This window comes from Pimephales promelas, chromosome 19 (assembly GCF_988280905.1).
Source record: "Pimephales promelas chromosome 19, fPimPro1.hap1.1, whole genome shotgun sequence".
NCBI lineage: Eukaryota > Metazoa > Chordata > Actinopteri > Cypriniformes > Leuciscidae > Pimephales > Pimephales promelas.
The window spans coordinates 29,221,738-29,240,466 of record NC_142787.1 but is presented as its reverse complement, the minus strand read 5'-3'; the positions used below and the strand labels follow the sequence as shown (position 1 = coordinate 29,240,466).

At 37.1% G+C, this 18,729-nt stretch overlaps 1 protein-coding gene across 1 annotated transcript; it reads left to right on the top strand.

Moving 5' to 3' along the window:
- Positions 1 to 1,045: 1,045 nt before the first annotated feature.
- On the top strand, positions 1,046 to 17,284 carry slc47a1 (solute carrier family 47 member 1). Its single transcript, XM_039693769.2, has 17 exons — positions 1,046 to 1,440; positions 5,910 to 6,011; positions 6,444 to 6,512; positions 6,778 to 6,926; positions 9,109 to 9,151; positions 9,424 to 9,468; positions 9,549 to 9,646; positions 9,735 to 9,832; positions 11,375 to 11,488; positions 11,794 to 11,861; positions 11,962 to 12,070; positions 13,499 to 13,574; positions 13,768 to 13,837; positions 14,102 to 14,234; positions 16,096 to 16,190; positions 16,283 to 16,459; positions 16,553 to 17,284. Exons 1-17 carry the CDS (start codon positions 1,270 to 1,272, stop codon positions 16,862 to 16,864), a joined length of 1,929 nt encoding a protein of 642 aa, XP_039549703.2. The 5' UTR covers positions 1,046 to 1,269; the 3' UTR covers positions 16,865 to 17,284.
- Positions 17,285 to 18,729: the final 1,445 nt, after the last annotated feature.

Here is an 18,729-nt window from a genome sequence, read left to right as displayed (position 1 = left end):
TTGACTTGAAAGCACAGCTCTGATTGAGCAAGTTCGGGGGTTCTCCTGGTGAGAAGAACAACACTCAACAAATAGGTTTTCTCAGAGGAATGGGCTGTTGCGAGGAGCGAACACCAGGCTCGCACGAATACCAAAGAACACTATAAAGTATAACAAATTTTTGTAATTAAGAGTTATCACAAAAGTAGATAACAATAAACCAGTTAACATTCATTAGAAGGACCCATTACCCAAATAAGAGTGATAAAGTATAAATAATTAACAAACCTAAAAAGCCCCAGTTTAATGAAATTAAACACCAACGCCAGAAGGCGCCTCCTAGTGGTCTAACGACAACCCTACCCCAGAACTAAACCTACCATAACCAAACAAAGCTCTGTGCGTGTTATATTGACGCTAAAGGGTGGATTTAGACGAAATTTCAAAAGTGTCACTATATGACGCCCTAGGATGAGAACGCGTTGGATTTACGCATGCCAACGTTCATTGGCTCTTTGAAACTTGAGGATGATAAGGCTCCCTGAAGTGATCCCAATTATGTTGTCACGTCGACGTAATGTCGAATGTGAGCGACTGATAGTTTTTGATCAATTATTTTTACCCCTTAAATTTCTGTTTATTGTAAATATATAGGTAATATATGCAGTAAATATGTGTATATATACAAGTTCTGTGTGTATATTTAAAAATAAATGTGACTTTCTGACTTGGCTTGTATGCATATTCGGGGTGTCTATATTTAAATATACAAAATATAATTATTGCATTTGCAAGAGATATCTTATGTTTTGCATATTATGTGATTTTCTTTTTTCGTAGAGTTGCAAGAAATGAATGCCGTAGTTTTAGCAATTTAAAAAATTGTACTAAAAACTTACAATTTAGAAAAAAAACGCTCCACATGTGTTCCTCAAAAGCAAGCAATCTGTTATTTACAGAGGCATTCCTGATAAGATTACCGCTGAGTTTAAGAAGTACGAAGGGCTAACCCGCCCCTTACAGCCCCCATCAGAGCTGCTGTACTCCATACAGGGAATCATAAAGAGCTTGCTTGTGACCTGCCTCTCTGCGACTGAAGGCAGCAGGTTGCTTAATCAGTGCCCCAGCACAATTTTTTTTGATTGTTTCTGCCTCCATGGACTGATAACAACATTTTATGACAAATCGCTGCTGGAGAGAAGCGGTCTCATTCCAATACTGCTCCTATTATTCTCTCCGTCTCGCTCTTTCCTCACCCTCTTCTCTTATTTTTTTGCACTCAGCGGCTGAATGGATAAAGATCGGATGCCTGAGGCTTGTGGCCCGTTGGCAAGCAATGAACAAATCACCGAGGCAACAGCACCCAGTTCGAAACTGTTCAGCTGCAACTGTGTGCGTCAATGGGTTCCCCTGGCCTACAGAGAGGAACTCTACCAAGTCCTGCTCCTGACCGGGCCCCTGGTGAGTCCTCGCTCTGCTCCAATGCTCTCTCAGTGCTTCAGCTCACTTTAAACTTTAATGACAGGAGCTTTGCCAGCAGAGACTGCTTCTGGGATGCATGTTTAGTTTTGATCACTTAAGTTAGTCCTGACCTGACTTGATTGATGACAATGTGAATGATGGCTCCTGTTTTATGGTCGTGAACAGTGTTTATCTGACTGTCACGTGGAATTCCTGTGGTATGAACTCTATCTTGGTTAGGGACTGTTATTTTTTTAATGAAGGGGCTACCGCAAGAGTTTTGAGATCTCAAAGTAGACTTGACCTCCCTTCGCCAGAAGGACCCTCCAAAATGATTGTGAAAACTGGATAATTTATTGATTACTTCTGTAGTGGTTTGCGCTTGGCACAGATGTTCGGATATATCTCTATGGCTAGTAGACGTACACCAAACGTTCATTAAAAAGGGTCCTGTACAGTGCGAAATATATCTATGAAAAGATTGGTCTGTGCGATGAATAAATGTACCACTGTAGCACGCCTGCGATGCAATATTGTTAAACTCAGTCATTTTATTCTTGTGCTTATGCGAAATCACGATTTTTGATCGTGGATGATTAACTATCTGCTTTTGAAGATAGTTATTCTGCTATTCTATCAGCTGCAGTTCTGGCGTTTGATTGGTTTACGCTCACAGCGTCCACATGAGCGCAATTCGTTTGCTGGTGTGCACGGCATATCCAAAGATGCACGACTTTGAGCAGAAACTGGCCAAAAAATAAACGTATATATAAATATAATTAATTGTAATTAATGTTTCATCAACCAATTGCCTGGATTTAATATATAAGAAGTAAATATAGTAGAAAATAGATCAGCATGACACAGAGGCACCGGCACGTGAACTGGACTCTCGTCTAATAAATGAACTGAAACTCAGCGTATAGCCTAAGGCAGGCTACTTGCCTCACAGACCTGATACATAAATAGAAAGCTTAAAATGTCTACTTTTTAATTCAAAACGAAAGAAAAAAGACTGCTAATGTATTCCTATGAGATATATATGTCACCTTCATATTTGCATACTTGTTTATTAAAACAACACTCTTAGAAAAAAGGGTTCTATTAGCGCTATGTATTTGGAACCCCTAAAAGGTTCTATACACTCTTAAAAAAGGGTTCCTCTGGGTTCTATATAGAACCCTGGGGTTCCATACTTGGCCAATAGAACCTTTTACCAAAAAAAAAAAATGGTTCTATATAGAACCATTTTGGAGTTCCTTTTCATATATGAAGCGGGGGATGGAACCATTTCTGGTAAATAGAACCATTTCTTCTAAGAGTGAATTAAAATGTCTCCTTGCTATATTTGACATATTTATAATCATTTCTTTTGCCGGTTCTTTGTGGTAGCTTTAAGAAACTTTATTGGCAGCACCACCCTTACATTTTACATGAACGCGTCACCACTGCCGAAAACATGTTTTTTGTTGTTGTTTTTTTTTCAAATCAAAAATCGTGATACGAACCGAATTGTAGGTTTGGTCTATCGTTACAGCCCTAGTAAGATGAGAAAGCAGGAGTTTAGTCATTTGTCATGGTTGTAAAAATCTAAACATCTTTGCCAAGCGCAAAGTAATCAATAAATGATCAGGGAGAGTCATGACTTTTTTCACAACCATTTTGGAGGATCATAGAAAATATTATTGCTGGCGAAGGGAGGGTCAAGTCTGTTTTTACTACAGATCTCAAATCTCCTCCAGTGGCCCATTAAATAAGAAAAACGAACAGTCCCTAGCGATAGTGGGCCGAGACTGAGAGAGCTACATGGAAATTATACACGAAACAAGCCACTTTGAAATGTTGCGGTTTTCTTGAATACAAAAGTTGAGTGACCCTCCCCCTTGGCTAAAAAAAACTTGGATGACCCTCCCCTCAACAAAGAATAAAAAGACATGACCTACTCCTATTTTCCTCCGGTCGCCCATTCCATAAATACCGACCAGTCCATTAGGCATCTGTGGATTGAAAAATAATGATCATGATGGATTGAAAAAAATATCATGCCACAATTAAAGCAAATACAAAAATATATTTAAAATTTGATACACTCACCACCTACTTTGTAAGGTACACATGTTCAACTGCGGATTAACACAAATATCTAATCAGCCAATCACATGGCAGAAACTCATTTAGGCATGGTCAAGATCAAATTGAGCATCAGAATTTGGAATAAAGGTGCCATCTCGAGGGTTTACAGAGAAAGGTCAGAAAGAGAGAAAATATCCAGTGAGTGACAGTTCTGTGAGTGAAAATGCCTTATTGATTCCGGAGGTCGAGGAGAATGACCAGACTGGTTTGAGGTCATAGAAACAACAGTAACTCAAATCTCTGAACACACAACATGTCGAACCTTGATGTAGATGGACTAATGCAGCAGAACACACACTGGTGTCACTCCTGTCAGATGAGAACAGGAAACTGAAGCTACAATTCACACATGATCACCAAAATTGGACAAAAAAACGTTGCCTGTTCGGATGAGTCTTGATTTCTGCGACATTCAGATGGTAGGGTCAGAAATTGCCATTAACAACATGGATCAATCTTGCCTTGTATCAACGGTTCAGGCTGGTGCTATGGTGTGTAGTGGATTGTGGGAGATTTTCTTCACACACTTTGGGCCTGTTTGTAAGAAGTGAGCATCTTTTAAACTGCTGACCATGTCCATCCCGGCCTTAATGACCACAGTGTACCATCTACTTCCACCAGGATAACTCAATCCAATAGAGGATCTTTGCAATCATCTGCAGATTCGCAGTCATGGAAGTGCAGCCAACAAATCTGCAGCAACTGTGTGATTCTATCGAAATCTCTGAGGAATGTTTCCTGCAGCTCGTTGAATCTACAGTACGCCACAAAGAATTGAGGCAGTTCTGAAGACAAATGGGGTCAAACCTAGCAAGATGTACCTAATAAAGTGGCCGTTGAGTGTAAACGTAAAATATATTATCATCACCCTTATGAAAAGAAAATATGAAGAGTTCAGATGCAAAAGCCTCTAAGTGCCATTTGAAATTTTCTTCTAAAATGATCATTTTTATCAAGCTTATATGTTCAAGTTCAGTAATTTCACTTAAATGACAATTAATAGGTAATCCTCATTGCAATTTAAGTGAAATTACTGAACTTAAATATACAAGTTTGATAAAAATCATCATTAAAGAAGAAAATTTCAAATGGCATTTAGAGGCTTTTCCATCTGAACTCTTCATATATTGCCCTATATTTAAATGATCAATATATTAAGTGGTTTAACAGTATATTTGAAAATATATAGAATAATATTGAATAATACATAAGGAATTGCTGCTTTTCATATATTGAAAAAATATGTGACAATATATTTGCTCTCTCTCTCTCTCTCTCTCTCTCTCTCTCTCTCTCTCTCTCTCTCTCTCTCTCTCTCTCTCTCTCTCTCTCTCTCTCTCTCTCTCTCTCTCTCTCTCTCTATATATATATATATATATATATATATAAAATGTAAAATACTACTTAATAAGAGCACAAGCACAGCTGCATGTACTATAGTATTTAAAGGACTAGTTCACTTTTAAGAAAAAAAAACTTTTGCTGATAATTTACTCACGCCCATGTCATCCAAGTCATGTCCATGTCTTTCTTAAGGTTTTTGATGAAAACATTCCAGGATTTTTCTCAATATAATGGACTTTACTGGGCACCAAACGGTTCAAGGTCCAAAAGACCGTTTCAGTGCAAACTGTTCAAAGGGCTTTAAACGATTCCAGACGACGAATAAGCGTCTTATCAAGCGAAACGATCGATCATTTAAAAAATAAATAAGAAAGTTTAAGTTTTATAAGCTCAAATGGTCACCTTGCTCCGTTCTGCGATGCACGTTCATGACTCTCTTGTTCGAACTCGTTTATCAAAATGAACGAATCTTTTTTCGTGTCATATGGTTCATTCAATGAGCGAAATGAACAAATTGACTCGGAAAAAGATTCGTTAACTTTGATGAACGAGTTCGAACAGGAGAGTCGTGAACGTGCATCGCAGAACAGAGCAAGGCGACCATTTGAGCATTTTTTTTGTGAAACTTTGTGAATTTTACATGCACTACTATTTTGTTCTTTTAATAAATGTCTTGTCAATTAATAAATTGCAGTATATTGAAAAATATTAGCACTAGTTTCCCATATGGAAATGTATTATGTAATAGATCCCATTATATTTTGCAGTATATTCCCATATATTTGTGTTCCTTAAGGGCACACCTCTAAACTGTAAATGCGACTATCAGGCATGAAGATTATAAACATAAACATCATGATTTTCGATAAAATTGTTTTGCCGGACGTAATATGGATTCAAATAGTATTCGGGCTGCAGACTGAATTGATTTCTGTGTTTATTTGTATGCTTGAGTTCTCCGTTGTTGATGTCTGAATTTTCATTTTCGTCAGCTCGTCTCCAGGATCTTAAACTTTCTACTGCCATTCGTCATCACAATATTCTGTGGTCACCTGGGAAATGCTGAATTGGCTGGATATGCCCTGGCTTCTGCGGTAATGTATACACTATCTATAGTTCTGCACAAAAAATGACCTTATGGGGCTACAACAGCTTCAAAGATACACATTTGTACTTTTCTAAAGGTTGCATATATTAGTACCTTATTGTACCTACTAAATCCACCCTTTAGAGGTAAATTAGGTATTTAGAAAAAAGTTAAAGGTAAGATCATTCTGTCCAGTTATTATATCTCTGATATTAAAATATATAATTACATCATTAATGAAATCCTTCTGAACAATCTAAAGCCTCGGTATCTTGTCACATCTGTGTTTTGTAAACTAAGACTATTTCCTATTTCAAGAAATGTTCTGGAAGATCCGATCGGAAATCCATTGCCCGTATATCTCCAAGAAGGAAGCAGTGAGAGATAAGGAGAGTGTGTTCAGTGATTGCTCTGCTAAAGCATCATTTGTCTCCCACAGACTGTTAATGTGACCACAACAGCCACTGGATGCGGTCTGGCCCTTGCATGCGACACACTCGTCTCTCAGGTAGTCTTAACTAGTGATGACCTTAACCTGTTTAAAGTAATTATGTATGTTGTCCTATATACCAACTATCTCAATAAACCACTGTGTAATAACCGCCCCTGTATAATGGACTCACAGTATTTCACAAAGTTAAAGATTTATCAATATCTCCCTCTGTTAAAAAAAACATATCTGAAAGAACAACTCAACGGACAACTAACTTAATTCTTGCATAAAGTAATCCATCCTATATATTATGTACTAATGATCTGTTGTCCATGTCCAGACATTTGGCAGTAAGAACCTTAAGCGTGTGGGGGAAATTCTCCAGAGAAGCATACTCATCCTCTTACTCTTCTGCCTGCCATGCTGGGCCATTCTCATCAACGCTGAGTCAATACTCCTCACCCTGAAGCAAGAGCCGGAGGTGGCCAGGTCAGACTAATCCAGTCAGATTATTAGAGAAATTGTTACCGATGTAAAACCTTTTTTTCCATGTAGATAGGAGACCAAGCGAAAATGTGTGCCAAAAGAACAGACTAATAATGCTTTAAAAACCAGCAGTTGAAATAACTTCTGAGATGAATAAAGAATTTAGCTATAAATCTGAGGATAAAAGTCCAGATCAAATTAATCTGGGCCTCCATATTACAAGTATTAGCTGGGACTTTTTTTTCTTCACTGGTTTCTTTTCATGTTTTTTTTCACCAAATACTGACAAATACTGACATACTAAAAGTCAGGCTAATACTTTATCATTTCAAATGTGTATTTTCAAATATACTTAAATGCATGCTATAACATTTCAATAGATATTACATTAAGGTATATTTTAGTTCACCAGAAATGCTTGACAGCTCAATTAGCAAAACACTTTAACCATATATTAGAGATTGAATTATGAAACTACATATAAAGATCAGACAGAAACATAGTTTTGCCCAGATCTGGCCCACGTGGATTCCAATTGTGCCAGATTTGGGCCGGATCTGGGCCGACACATTTGCTGTCTAGGGCTATCCTACCAAAGTGGGTCAAAAAAGCTGAACTCTAAAGTTATTTTTGATTTTATAGTTAAACTTTATACTATAGTTTATAGTTCAAGTAAATTCAAACTATAAAACATTTTCATTTTAATGCAATTAACATGCAACTAAGAGTCCAAAACCATTAAATTTAGGTTGCACCTAAGTATATTCTTTTAAAGTATATTATTTCCATAATACCGTTTTTTAAAAGTATGCTAAGAAAAAATCTGATTGTTCTCTCTCCAAAAATAAATAAATAAAGAAATTAGGACATAAATATACCATAAATATGACACCAAAATTGTAACTATTTATGGAGTGTCAATTCCCAGCAAACACAGAACGTTTCCCTAATGTTCCCCAGAACGTTCCCCTAATGTTCCCCTAATGTTCTCGAACGTTCCATGTAGGTTATTTTTAGGTTCCATTTTTATAACGTAAGGAGAATGTTCCGGGAACGTTCCCTTAACCTTAAGGGAAAGTTCTAGGAACGTTCTGGGAATCAAAAACTAACGTTCACAGAACATTCCCAGAACATTAAAGGGTTAGTTCACCCAAAAATGAAAATTACGTCATTAATTACTCACCCCCATGCTGTACCAACCCCGTAAGACCTTCGTTCATCTTCGGAACACAAATAAAGATATTTTTGATTTAATCTGAGAGCTGGATCAGTCCTCCATAGACTGCCTAAGGGACTGCCTCTTGACGGCCCATAAAGTCATTAAGAGAAAAGGTTTAAATATTCCATGTGCCTACAGCGGCTCAATTATAAGTTTATCAAGCGACGAGACTACTTTTTGTGCGAAAAAAACATAAATAACGACTTAATTCCACTATTCCATGGACGTTCTCATTCGTCTACTTCTTGTTACCGGCTGCTCACCGCTTAGGAGTTTTACCGCCACCTACCGTATAAGATGATGTGCTGATATAGCTGGAAGCGCAAAACTTTCTGTTTACAAGCAGAGGAAGATGCGCGCTGTACATACGCTTTTCAATTTGCGTATTTTCCGCACTATAAGGTGCACTTAAAAGCCTTTAATCTTCTCAAAAAACGACAGTGTGCCTTATAATCCGGAGCGCCTTATATATGGATCATCATTTTATACGGTAGGGGGCGGTAAAACTCCTAAGCGGTGAGCAGCCGGTAACAAGAAGTAGACGAATGAGAACGTCCTCGTCTCAGTTCTCGCGCATGCGCCCTTAAGGAAGTACTGGAATAGTGGAATAAAGTCGTTATTTATGTTTTTTTCGCACAAAAAGTAGTCTCGTCGCTTGATAAACTTATAATTGAGCCGCTGTAGGCACATGGAATATTTAAACCTTTTCTTTAATGACTTTATGGGCCGTCAAGAGCCAGTCCCTTAGGCAGTCTATGAAAGAGTGATCCAGCTCTCAGATTCAATCAAAAATATCTTTATTTGTGTTCCGAAGATGAACGAAGGTCTTACGGGGTTGGTACAGCATGGGGGTGAGTAATTAATGACTTATTTTCATTTTTGGGTGAACTAACCCTTTAAATTTGTTTGCTGGGTTGTCCTGTTGTTCAAAGATGCTCACGGTTGCATTATTCATCCCTGTTTCAGGATTGCACAGCTGTATGTTATGGCTTTCCTCCCTGCCGTTCCTGTAAGTATAACAACATGTTTTTATACAAAAACATTCAGTGGTTGTGCTTTAATCTCTGTGCTGGCCTTGTTTTCTTGAGTACAAGTTCAAATGTTTCCTGGCGCTTTCTCCAAATCATGCTGCTCACTCTTCACGACACTTTTTGGTCTATGACCAGTGTGTCCTGTCAAATTGTATATTATTTCCAGTTCAACATGTAATATTTAAAGCGTGTAACCACAGTCAGTTGTCACAAGCTTTACTTCTATTGACATCTTCCTTTTATTTCCAAGGCCATGTTTCTGCACCATCTGCAGGTGTCTTATCTGCAAAACCAGGTACAACATCTCAGTAATCTCAAGATGTTGCATTGGACAGCTTGTATATATATGAGAGATCATGTATCGTCATGTTTCAGGGCATCATCCTGCCCCAGATGTACACTGCAGTGGCTGCCAACATTTTAAACGTAGCAACAAACTACGTCCTTCTTCACTCAATGAAGCTGGGAGTGAAGTATGTATGATTAATAGGCTAGTAATTCTAATAATAATAATAAACTAATATCACTTCAGGATAAGCAGGTGTGTGTGTGTTTCTGCAGGGGCTCTGCTGTAGCCAACAGTTTCTCACAGATCTCCATCTGCCTCCTGCTGTTTGCGTACATACGCTGGAAAAAGTTGCATGTGAAGACATGGGATGGTGAGCTGCACACACACACACACACACACTTTTATGCCATTATGGGGTCATTGACTTCTAAAATGATTATATTAAGTCATCTATAGGGGCGTTTATATCTGACATTGATTTGTAGTGACAAATTGATTCTTGACCGTGAGCGAGAGACAAGGCTCGTAGTGCAGTCAGCAGAGTTCCGATGTATGCAAATGAGCCTCAGTGTATGCAAATGAGCCTCAGTGTATGCAAATGAGCCTCAGTGTATGCAAATGAGCCTCGATGTATGCGGCGACTGCCAATGGAAGTGCCGACAGCGATGCATCACTGAATATACAACGCTGCTCAAAAGTGCACACACACCCCCCTTTCAGAATCTGTGAAAATGTGAATAATTGTAACAAAACAAGACGGATCATACGAAACGCATATTAATTTATTTAGTACTGTCCTGAATAGGATATTGTACATAAAAGTCAAAAGTTTACATATCAAGTCAAGTCAACTTTGTATTATATTGCGTATGTAATTTGAGGCCATTTGTAACTTGAATGTGTCAGGCTTCTGGTGTCAGCCACTTCCAGTTATTTTAGCTGTACAAAAACAGTTTGTTATGATGCTTGAGATTGTAAACTGGTATTATCGCAATCATAAACACACCGTTTTTTTTTAAATTATTATTAATGCAATGTTAATAAACAGAACAAGTCAAGACATACAAGTCAAGTAGTAAACAATCTATCAAAACAAGGAGACATTATGATACCAAATACATTAAGAGAGGAGATATGAAAAGAAATAACATTATTTTACATTAGTCTTAAAGAAAAAAAAAGAGAGAAGGAAAGAGAGATGAGGGCATACAAGAAAAAAATAAAACATTAAGGAAGAATATTAAACATGGTACAAATTCTGGATGTTTTCATTGCTTTCTTATTGAGAGATGTTGAAATTGTATTTAAATACATCTTCAATTCTTCTTTGAAAAAGCTAAAGTGGGGTTTACTGTTCATATATTTAGCTTTATGGATATGAAATTTTCCAATATATAAAAGAAGGTTTATACAAAAACATGCATTAATTTAATTTTTGTCTTTGACATAGAATCCAAAAAAGAATGTTTTTATATGATAAAGAAAAATTACAAAAAACCTTTTGGATAATGAGAGCATTAAAATTGTCCCAGAAAGACAGAGTGAAAAAACATTCCCAAAACAAATGACCAACAGTTTCAGAGATGGTTTCACAAAAAGAGCAGGAAGAATCAATATCATTTCTAAATTTCTTTAAAAAGTATTTAATAAACACACTGGTTTGTAGCACAAATAGTGAATCATCATTTACCTAGTGGCTAATAAATCGGAAGCCTCACACAAATTCACAGTAAACGGCCAGCTTCTGCGTTACAAAATAAAGTAGAGAGGTTTTGTCGAATTGTGACAAGTTCTTCCACATACACAATTATTTTGCATAGCAAGTCAATCAATAATTAGCCTGCAAGAGATGAGTGGTGTTCTGCATGCAGTGCTTGTGTGGGAATGTGTTTGTCTCTGTCGCCCCCTACAGGCTGGTCTAGAGCATCACTGCAGGAGTGGGGCTCTTACATGAAACTGGCCATTCCCAGCACGCTCATGCTCTGTTTTGAGTGGTGGGTCTATGAGATCGGAGGTTTCCTTGCAGGTGAGTATACGTTGTCTAGTTTAGTAGTTGCCAATTTGATATACATCGAGAAAATATTTCTATTGGTCTTCAACCTGAAGTGCCACTGCGATCATGTTAAATCCCTGACAATTAATGCTTTGTTAATTACTATTTTGTAGTAATATAGGTGGAAGCGCAGAGCACAATGTTCGATGGCTTACCAATCACCTCATAAATTGCCTAACTACTTTATGTTTCAGTGCAATGCAGCAATCAGAGAAAAATACTCTCATTCCACAGATAATTAAATAACATCCATCCCCTTTCTCATCCCTGATTGTCAGGAATGCTCGGAGAGGTGGATCTTGGTGCTCAACATGTGTTGCTGGAGGTGGGGTCCATTACTTACATGGTAAGACAGCTTTGTGTTGCGTTGAGCTCACGGTACTTAGAGGCTTTTTGACATTACTGCCAAATTTATTTATGTTTGAATAAACCTATTTCATGTTTAGTTTCCATTAGGTGTGCATGCAGCCGCTTGTGTGCGTGTGGGAAACGCGCTGGGAGCTGGAGACACTGACAGGGCCCTGATCACCAGTAAAGTGACTCTTGTGATCTCCGGTTAGTAGACTATGGAAATACCCACATAGTGGTTAAAATGAAGCTTAACTCTTCCGAAGGAAATTTCCGTAATTTATGAGACAACACCTCCCGGGTATTGACGGAAATTTCTGGATTTCTGTGTTTTCACTGTTAATCACAGTTGAAAACATTTGTTAGAGATTGAGTAATCATACACTCAAAAAAGGTACAAAAATCTGTCACTGGGGCTGTACCTTTTCAAAAGGTAAACTTTTGTCCATTTTAGGTGCTAATATGTAAATTTTAGATGCTATTATGCACATTTTAGGTGCTAATATGTACATTTTAGGTGCTATTATTTACATTTTAGGTGCTATTACGTACATTTTAGGTGCTAATATGTACATTTTAGGTGCTATTATGTACATTTTAGGTGTTATTATGTACATTTTAGGTGCTAATATGTAAATTTTAGGTGCTATTATGTAGATTTTAGGTGCTATTATGTACATTTTAGGTACCAATATGTACATGTGGGTGCTAATATGTACATTTTAGGTGCTATTATGTACATTTTAGGTGCTAATATGTGAATTTTAGGTGCTATTATGTACATTTTAGGTGCTATTACGTACATTTTAGGTGCTAATATGTACATTTTAGGTGCTATTATGTACATTTTAGGTGCTATTACGTACATTTTAGGTGCTAATATGTACATTTTAGGTGCTATTATGTAGATTTTAGGTGCTATTATGTACATTTTAGGTGCTATTACGTACATTTTAGGTGCTAATATGTACATTTTAGGTGCTATTATGTACATTTTAGGTGCTATTATGTACATTTTAGGTGCTATTATGTAGATTTTAGGTGCTATTATGTACATTTTAGGTACCAATATGTACATTTTAGGTGATATTATGTACATTTTAGGTGCTAATATGTGAATTTTAGGTGCTATTATGTACATTTTAGGTGCTAATATGTACATGTAGATGCTAATATGTACATTTTAGGTGATATTATTGACATTTTAGGTGCCATTATGTACATTTTAGGTACCAATATGCACCATTTAGGTACAAAAGTGTATCTTTTGAAAAGATGCAGCCTCAGTGACAGCTTTTGTACCTTTTTTCTGAGAGTATGTAATCAGTTATAACTTATATTACTTTAATAAAGTATGGTAATTTACATAATTACACTTCTTATTGCATTATAAATAGGGTAACTTGTAATCTGTAACCTATTACATTTCCAAAGTCACCTTCCCAACACTGGGTGTGATACAGATGTCGATGAAAAAGGGAGAGAGATTACAAGGACACATGAACTTTTACAAAAATAAAGCATGCACAGATAAATCAAAATCAATACTGCAATATCCCATAAAAAAAGATTTGTTACGCTTGATTTCATGGTGAACGTATAGAAGAAAATATAATTTAAACCTTTGCATTGCAGGAGTTTTGGCTGTTTTACAGGGAATCGTGGTGGGTTTCTCAAAGTCAGTAGTGGGCTACATCTTTACCTCTGATGAGTAGGTTTTTTCCACTATTGGATACTACTGTATATACACATGTATTGGATTACGTTAAAACAGATTATGTGATTTTATATAGTATTATGATCTAATTTTCTGCATAAGAAATATAAAAACACTGCTATTAGAGCGATTAGAGTGAAGCTTTTCTTCTATTTTGCAGTTCTCACTTCTTGATTTAATCTAACAGGAGCATAGTGAGGATTGTCTCGGAAAATCTCACGCTGTTCGTCTTCCTGCAGTTTTTTGATGCTCTTGTGGTAGGTTTGAAACGTTTTAACATTTGTATTTGTTCATAGGAAGGCAACACAAATTAATCATTGTTGGTGGCATCATGCAATCTCTTGTAATGCCTATAATGATAGCTGTTTCATCATTTTATGACTCTAGGTGTGATTATACTGTGATAATGTCACAATTAGACTATGGTAATGAAACCTGGTTCTGTGAAATGACGTATTTACTGATTACTGTGAAGTGTCTGGTTCTTATTTGTAAGAGAGACTGATTGTGTTGTGTTTTAGTGTGTGAGTTCAGGGATTCTTCTGGGTGCTGGGAAGCAGAAGATAGCAGCACTGTCCAACTTGATCTGTTACTACTGCATTGGGTTACCAGTGGGAATATCACTGATGTTTCTGGCCGAGCTCAGGATACTTGGTACACCTTTTCGCATGTCCTGATTTTGATGCATTCCTTGGCCAACATATTTTGTTGATACAGGAACAACATTTAGTCCTAACCATATATCCTACCCCTTAACCTAACCGTGATCCCTAAATCAGAGGGACATTGAAGGTGAATAACAAGGATTTTGGAGAATATAACCCTGATTGTGTAAACTTGACATAAACTGTAAACTTGTCCATCATATCTGATTGGTTGATTGGAATGTTGTTCCAGGATCAACAAAGATGTTCAACAAATGAATGCAAAACTAATGCCAAGACAATACAGATCTTTCATTTCATTTATACACTGAATGTGACAACCGCAATTTTGATAATAATACAACATTATGATCAATTTCAGCATTCCCTTGATTTATATCACTGTTCAAATGTTCTTTAGCAGTAAATCAGCATTTCTAAAGGATCATGTGGTACTAATGATGCTATAAATTCAGCTTTTGCCATTACAATTTTAAAATATAGTTAAATACAAAGCAGTTATTTTAAATTGTAATAATATTGTTTTAATGTATTTTAGGTCAAATGCAGCTTTGGTAAACATAAAAGACTTCTTTCAAAAACATTAAAATAATCTTACCGACCGCAAACTTCTAAACACTATACTTTATATGCACTGGAGATTTTAATCAACAAAACCCATTAAAGCACAATTTGTAATAATTATAATAAAGTCGTCAATTTATGTTTTTCTATAAAACTAATTTCAATTCATTAAAGGAACACGCTGACTTTTTGGAACTTTATCTTATTCACCGTATCCCCCAGAGTTAGATAAATCCATACATACCCTTTTCATCTCCGTCCCAATTTGTCTACTTATACTACGCCCTAAAAGTATGTACTCTTTTTTTTTTTTTTTACATAACCGCCAGAGTCACGCGTCCTCCATGTCTGTAGTTTTTTAACACTTTTCACTCATGTTTGTAGTTCTAACCGAATCTTCGTCCAACGTGCGATGGGTTGTGCGCAATATCAGCGGATTTCGGCAATTCGGATTCTGACCGGAAATAGACCAATTGGGTCTCTTTGGACACTCATTTCAACATACTACGATTTGGGACGTACTAATTCTATTATCGAATACCATTTAGGACGGATAGTATGAAAATTAGGATGCAGCATCAGTCTGTCGCACTCACCGCTAGCCTAGCTTAGCACAAAGACTGGAGGTAAATGGCTCCAGCTAGCATACTACTCCCAATAAGTGACAAAATAACGCATATTTACATGTTGTGATTAGTGTAGTCACAGTGTGTGACACATATAGATCCCAGTATACAGTTAGAAGATGGCTGTATCATGTACACACTAAGACCATACAAATCACTACATGTAAATAGGAAAATGTTGGCGTTATTTTGTCGCTTATTGGGAGCAGTATGCTAGCTGGAGCCGTTTACATCCAGTCTTTGTGCTAAGCTAGGCTAGCGGTGGGTGTGTCAGAGAGAGTTATGGCACGCACAGAGATGAAAAGGGTATGTGGACTTATCTAACTCTGGGGGATACAGCGAATAAGACCCAAAAAAGTCCGCGTTTAAGCGCATCTGAACTTGTGATTTATTAAAAGATTTTTAAATGAACATTTTGACATAAATTCCTCACCCTCATGTTGTTAAAAACCTGTAAGACTTTTGTTAATCTTCTAAAGAGAAATGAAAATATTGCCGACAGATTTGTGTTATATTTTTGTGTGAATTAACCCTTTAATGTAGATCTAGATCTCTGTTCATATAGTATTTTTTTCTCTTCAATCCAGCCATGTAATACAAATCAGGTTGCATTTATCTGTTACCAGTTCTAAGCCTAAAACACATCTCATTTTCATTCAGGTCTGTGGCTTGGTCTTCTGATTTGTGTCATTATTCAAACCTGTTTCTTCACCACTCTCATCTTCAAGCTCGACTGGAAGAAAGCAACAGAGCAGGTGGGAGATGACAAATCAAACTAACATCAAGCCAAGCTGCCATCCTGGAAGGCTGATAAAAGTGTGATAATGTCGACTAATATCTTCCTTAGGCCTTGAAACGTGCAGGCAAACATGCAAAAGTTGTGTGTGTCCAAAAGGCGCCGTCGATAGGACAGACAGTCATGGATACGCTAGTTTCTGAAGGGGACGACAGCGCGCAGCAAACGCCTGATTTTGGAGCTTCAGCAAGTATACCTGAACCTTGGGATGACATAACTGGAAACAAAGTAATTGCTACATTGATGACGTCTGCCCTGAAATATAAAACTATTCTCAAATATAATAACTTTTATATCATTTTTTTTTTTTTGCAACTTTAGGCCCAGCTAACAAGTAATAGCTCTGAAGCGGACGGCTATGTACAAGTTAGTACTCATGAGCAGGGTAAACCAGTGATGGAGAGTGAATCTGGAGAAGCTCGACCTAAAGTTTTGCTCTCTACGAACCAGCTTGTGCTTAGACGGGGACTCACACTGTTGACCACCGTCCTGATCCTGATAGCTGGAATCGCTGTGCATGTAGCTTGTCCTCTTCCAGAAAGTTTTATTCGACATCAGAGCAACCTAACAATGGATTCAAAGATTGTTTCCACCCTTAACACATTCCTCAACACCACAGCAAGCTCACTCTAACTTGATCCATCTCACCAAGGCCCCGATTATAACAGAAAAAAAGGTTGTGATCGCGACTGGGTCTATCCATCCAATCTACACAACGAGGACATAAGCGAATCAGCCGGCAAAATGATATTTGTCAGTATTATTTAAGAAAAAACTAAAAAAACTACATCTCTGCCAGATCGTCGGCTTACAGAAGGGGATTTCTCTGAACGTACAATATGGACACATTTTCTGGGACAGGCCAAAATACAGCTGCATAAGGCTACTGAAAAGTGTGCACTATATATTATTTCATTTCTTAGTGAACAAATTTGACATTTTAAACATTTTTTATTTATCTGTTTATATGATGCAGATTATAAAGTTGTAGTTTTCCTTGTTAATGTATTTATCATATCAAAGTAAAGCAAAAAGTAAAAACTATTGAAAACATTCTTTACAAATTTCTTTTAGGTAAGCATTTAAAATTACACTGCAATTTTTGATAGAAAAAAATAAGAAAACGATAATGTGCAAATACACTGTCAAATGCACATTCACCCGTGTCACATCACATCCGTACTCCGGCTGCGTTGGTGTGTATTAATTAATTTGTCCATTCGCTATTAGATAATGTTCTTGAACCACATTCATTCAAGAGGAGCGATATATGTAAAGAAATAATTGACGACGGGCCGTTGAATTATTAGAAGAATAATGCACACCCGAGCTGGAAATACAACCACGACGCAAAGCGGATCGGATAGTGTGCTTTCATTTTCAGTAATTCAACGGCCCAAAATCAGTTATTGCTCATACTACTGTTACCACATCTCAAAACATTGTTTTTAGATGATGTACTTCAAGACATTTGTCAGGTTTTGGTCCTTAAAACGTTCTTGTGTGTTGACTAATTTCTTGCACATTTATACCCAAGCCTCCTTTGCTAATTCCAAAGCTTAATTTCAGAAATAGTTACGCAGGTTGCCACTGATAGCAGAGAAATGCAGTTATTAATACAGTTAAGAGAGAGAGAGTGAGTGTTAGCATGTGTGAATTACCCAAGTCGGTATGTATCTTAACAGTTTGGCAGTTCGTCACTTCTAATAGTGAAGCTGTAATTTTATCTGCTCCAAGAACAGCGGCATTATTACCTCGCTAGTGAGAACTGTCATTGAGTATTTTACTGATGAAATCGTCAGAGCAGCGCTGAAAACACATTTCTGTGTGAGTGTATGCCCAGCTAACACAGTATGTTGTGGCGAGTTAGTCGTCGTCATTTGGTCAGTGTGACATGAGTTTATGGCAACGTTGTGAGGATGTCGTGGTAAAGTTCCATTGGTAACACTTTACAATAAGGTTCATTAGTTAACATGTACAATATGTAGGGCTGGGTAATAAATATTGATTTCTCGATATTAATCAATTCTCATTTTTACAAACCGATATCGATTCTTAAATCTCAAGAATCGATTAGTCATCCTGTTTCGTTTGAATGAATGAGATATTGTATCGTGGCTGTGCGCATCCAACAAATCGCAATAATCTTTGTCCTTTGTTACTATTGATATGAAACAAAGTCTCAATTTTCAAATTACGTCCATTTTCTTTAGAAATTCAAAAACATAAATCATTTTGGCGCTGTGGCGTGAGATCGCTCTGGCGCATCTCCAGAGAAGCAGCAGCGCTGATCTCTCTTCCGGGTTAATAATAGCAGTACCAGTTACACCGCGAAATAAACATGAATGAGCATCTGAAAGTGTGTTAAAAGATAGAGTGCAACTTATCTAAATCCCTATCATGTCACATTGATTCGCTCAAACTGCGTTTCATCCGTGGAAAGACGTCAGTTAAACAGCTTGTAATCAATGTCATGTATCGTCATATTTAGCTTACCT

Coding starts and splice junctions, on each gene's coding strand:
- slc47a1 (XM_039693769.2), top strand. CDS start 1,270: ATGGATAAAGATCGGATGCCTGAGGCTTGTGGCCCGTTGGCAAGCAAT. Junction 6,927..9,108: donor CAAGAGCCGGAGGTGGCCAG/GTCAGACTAATC, acceptor TCCCTGTTTCAG/GATTGCACAGCTGTATGTTA. Junction 9,152..9,423: donor CTTTCCTCCCTGCCGTTCCT/GTAAGTATAACA, acceptor TTTATTTCCAAG/GCCATGTTTCTGCACCATCT.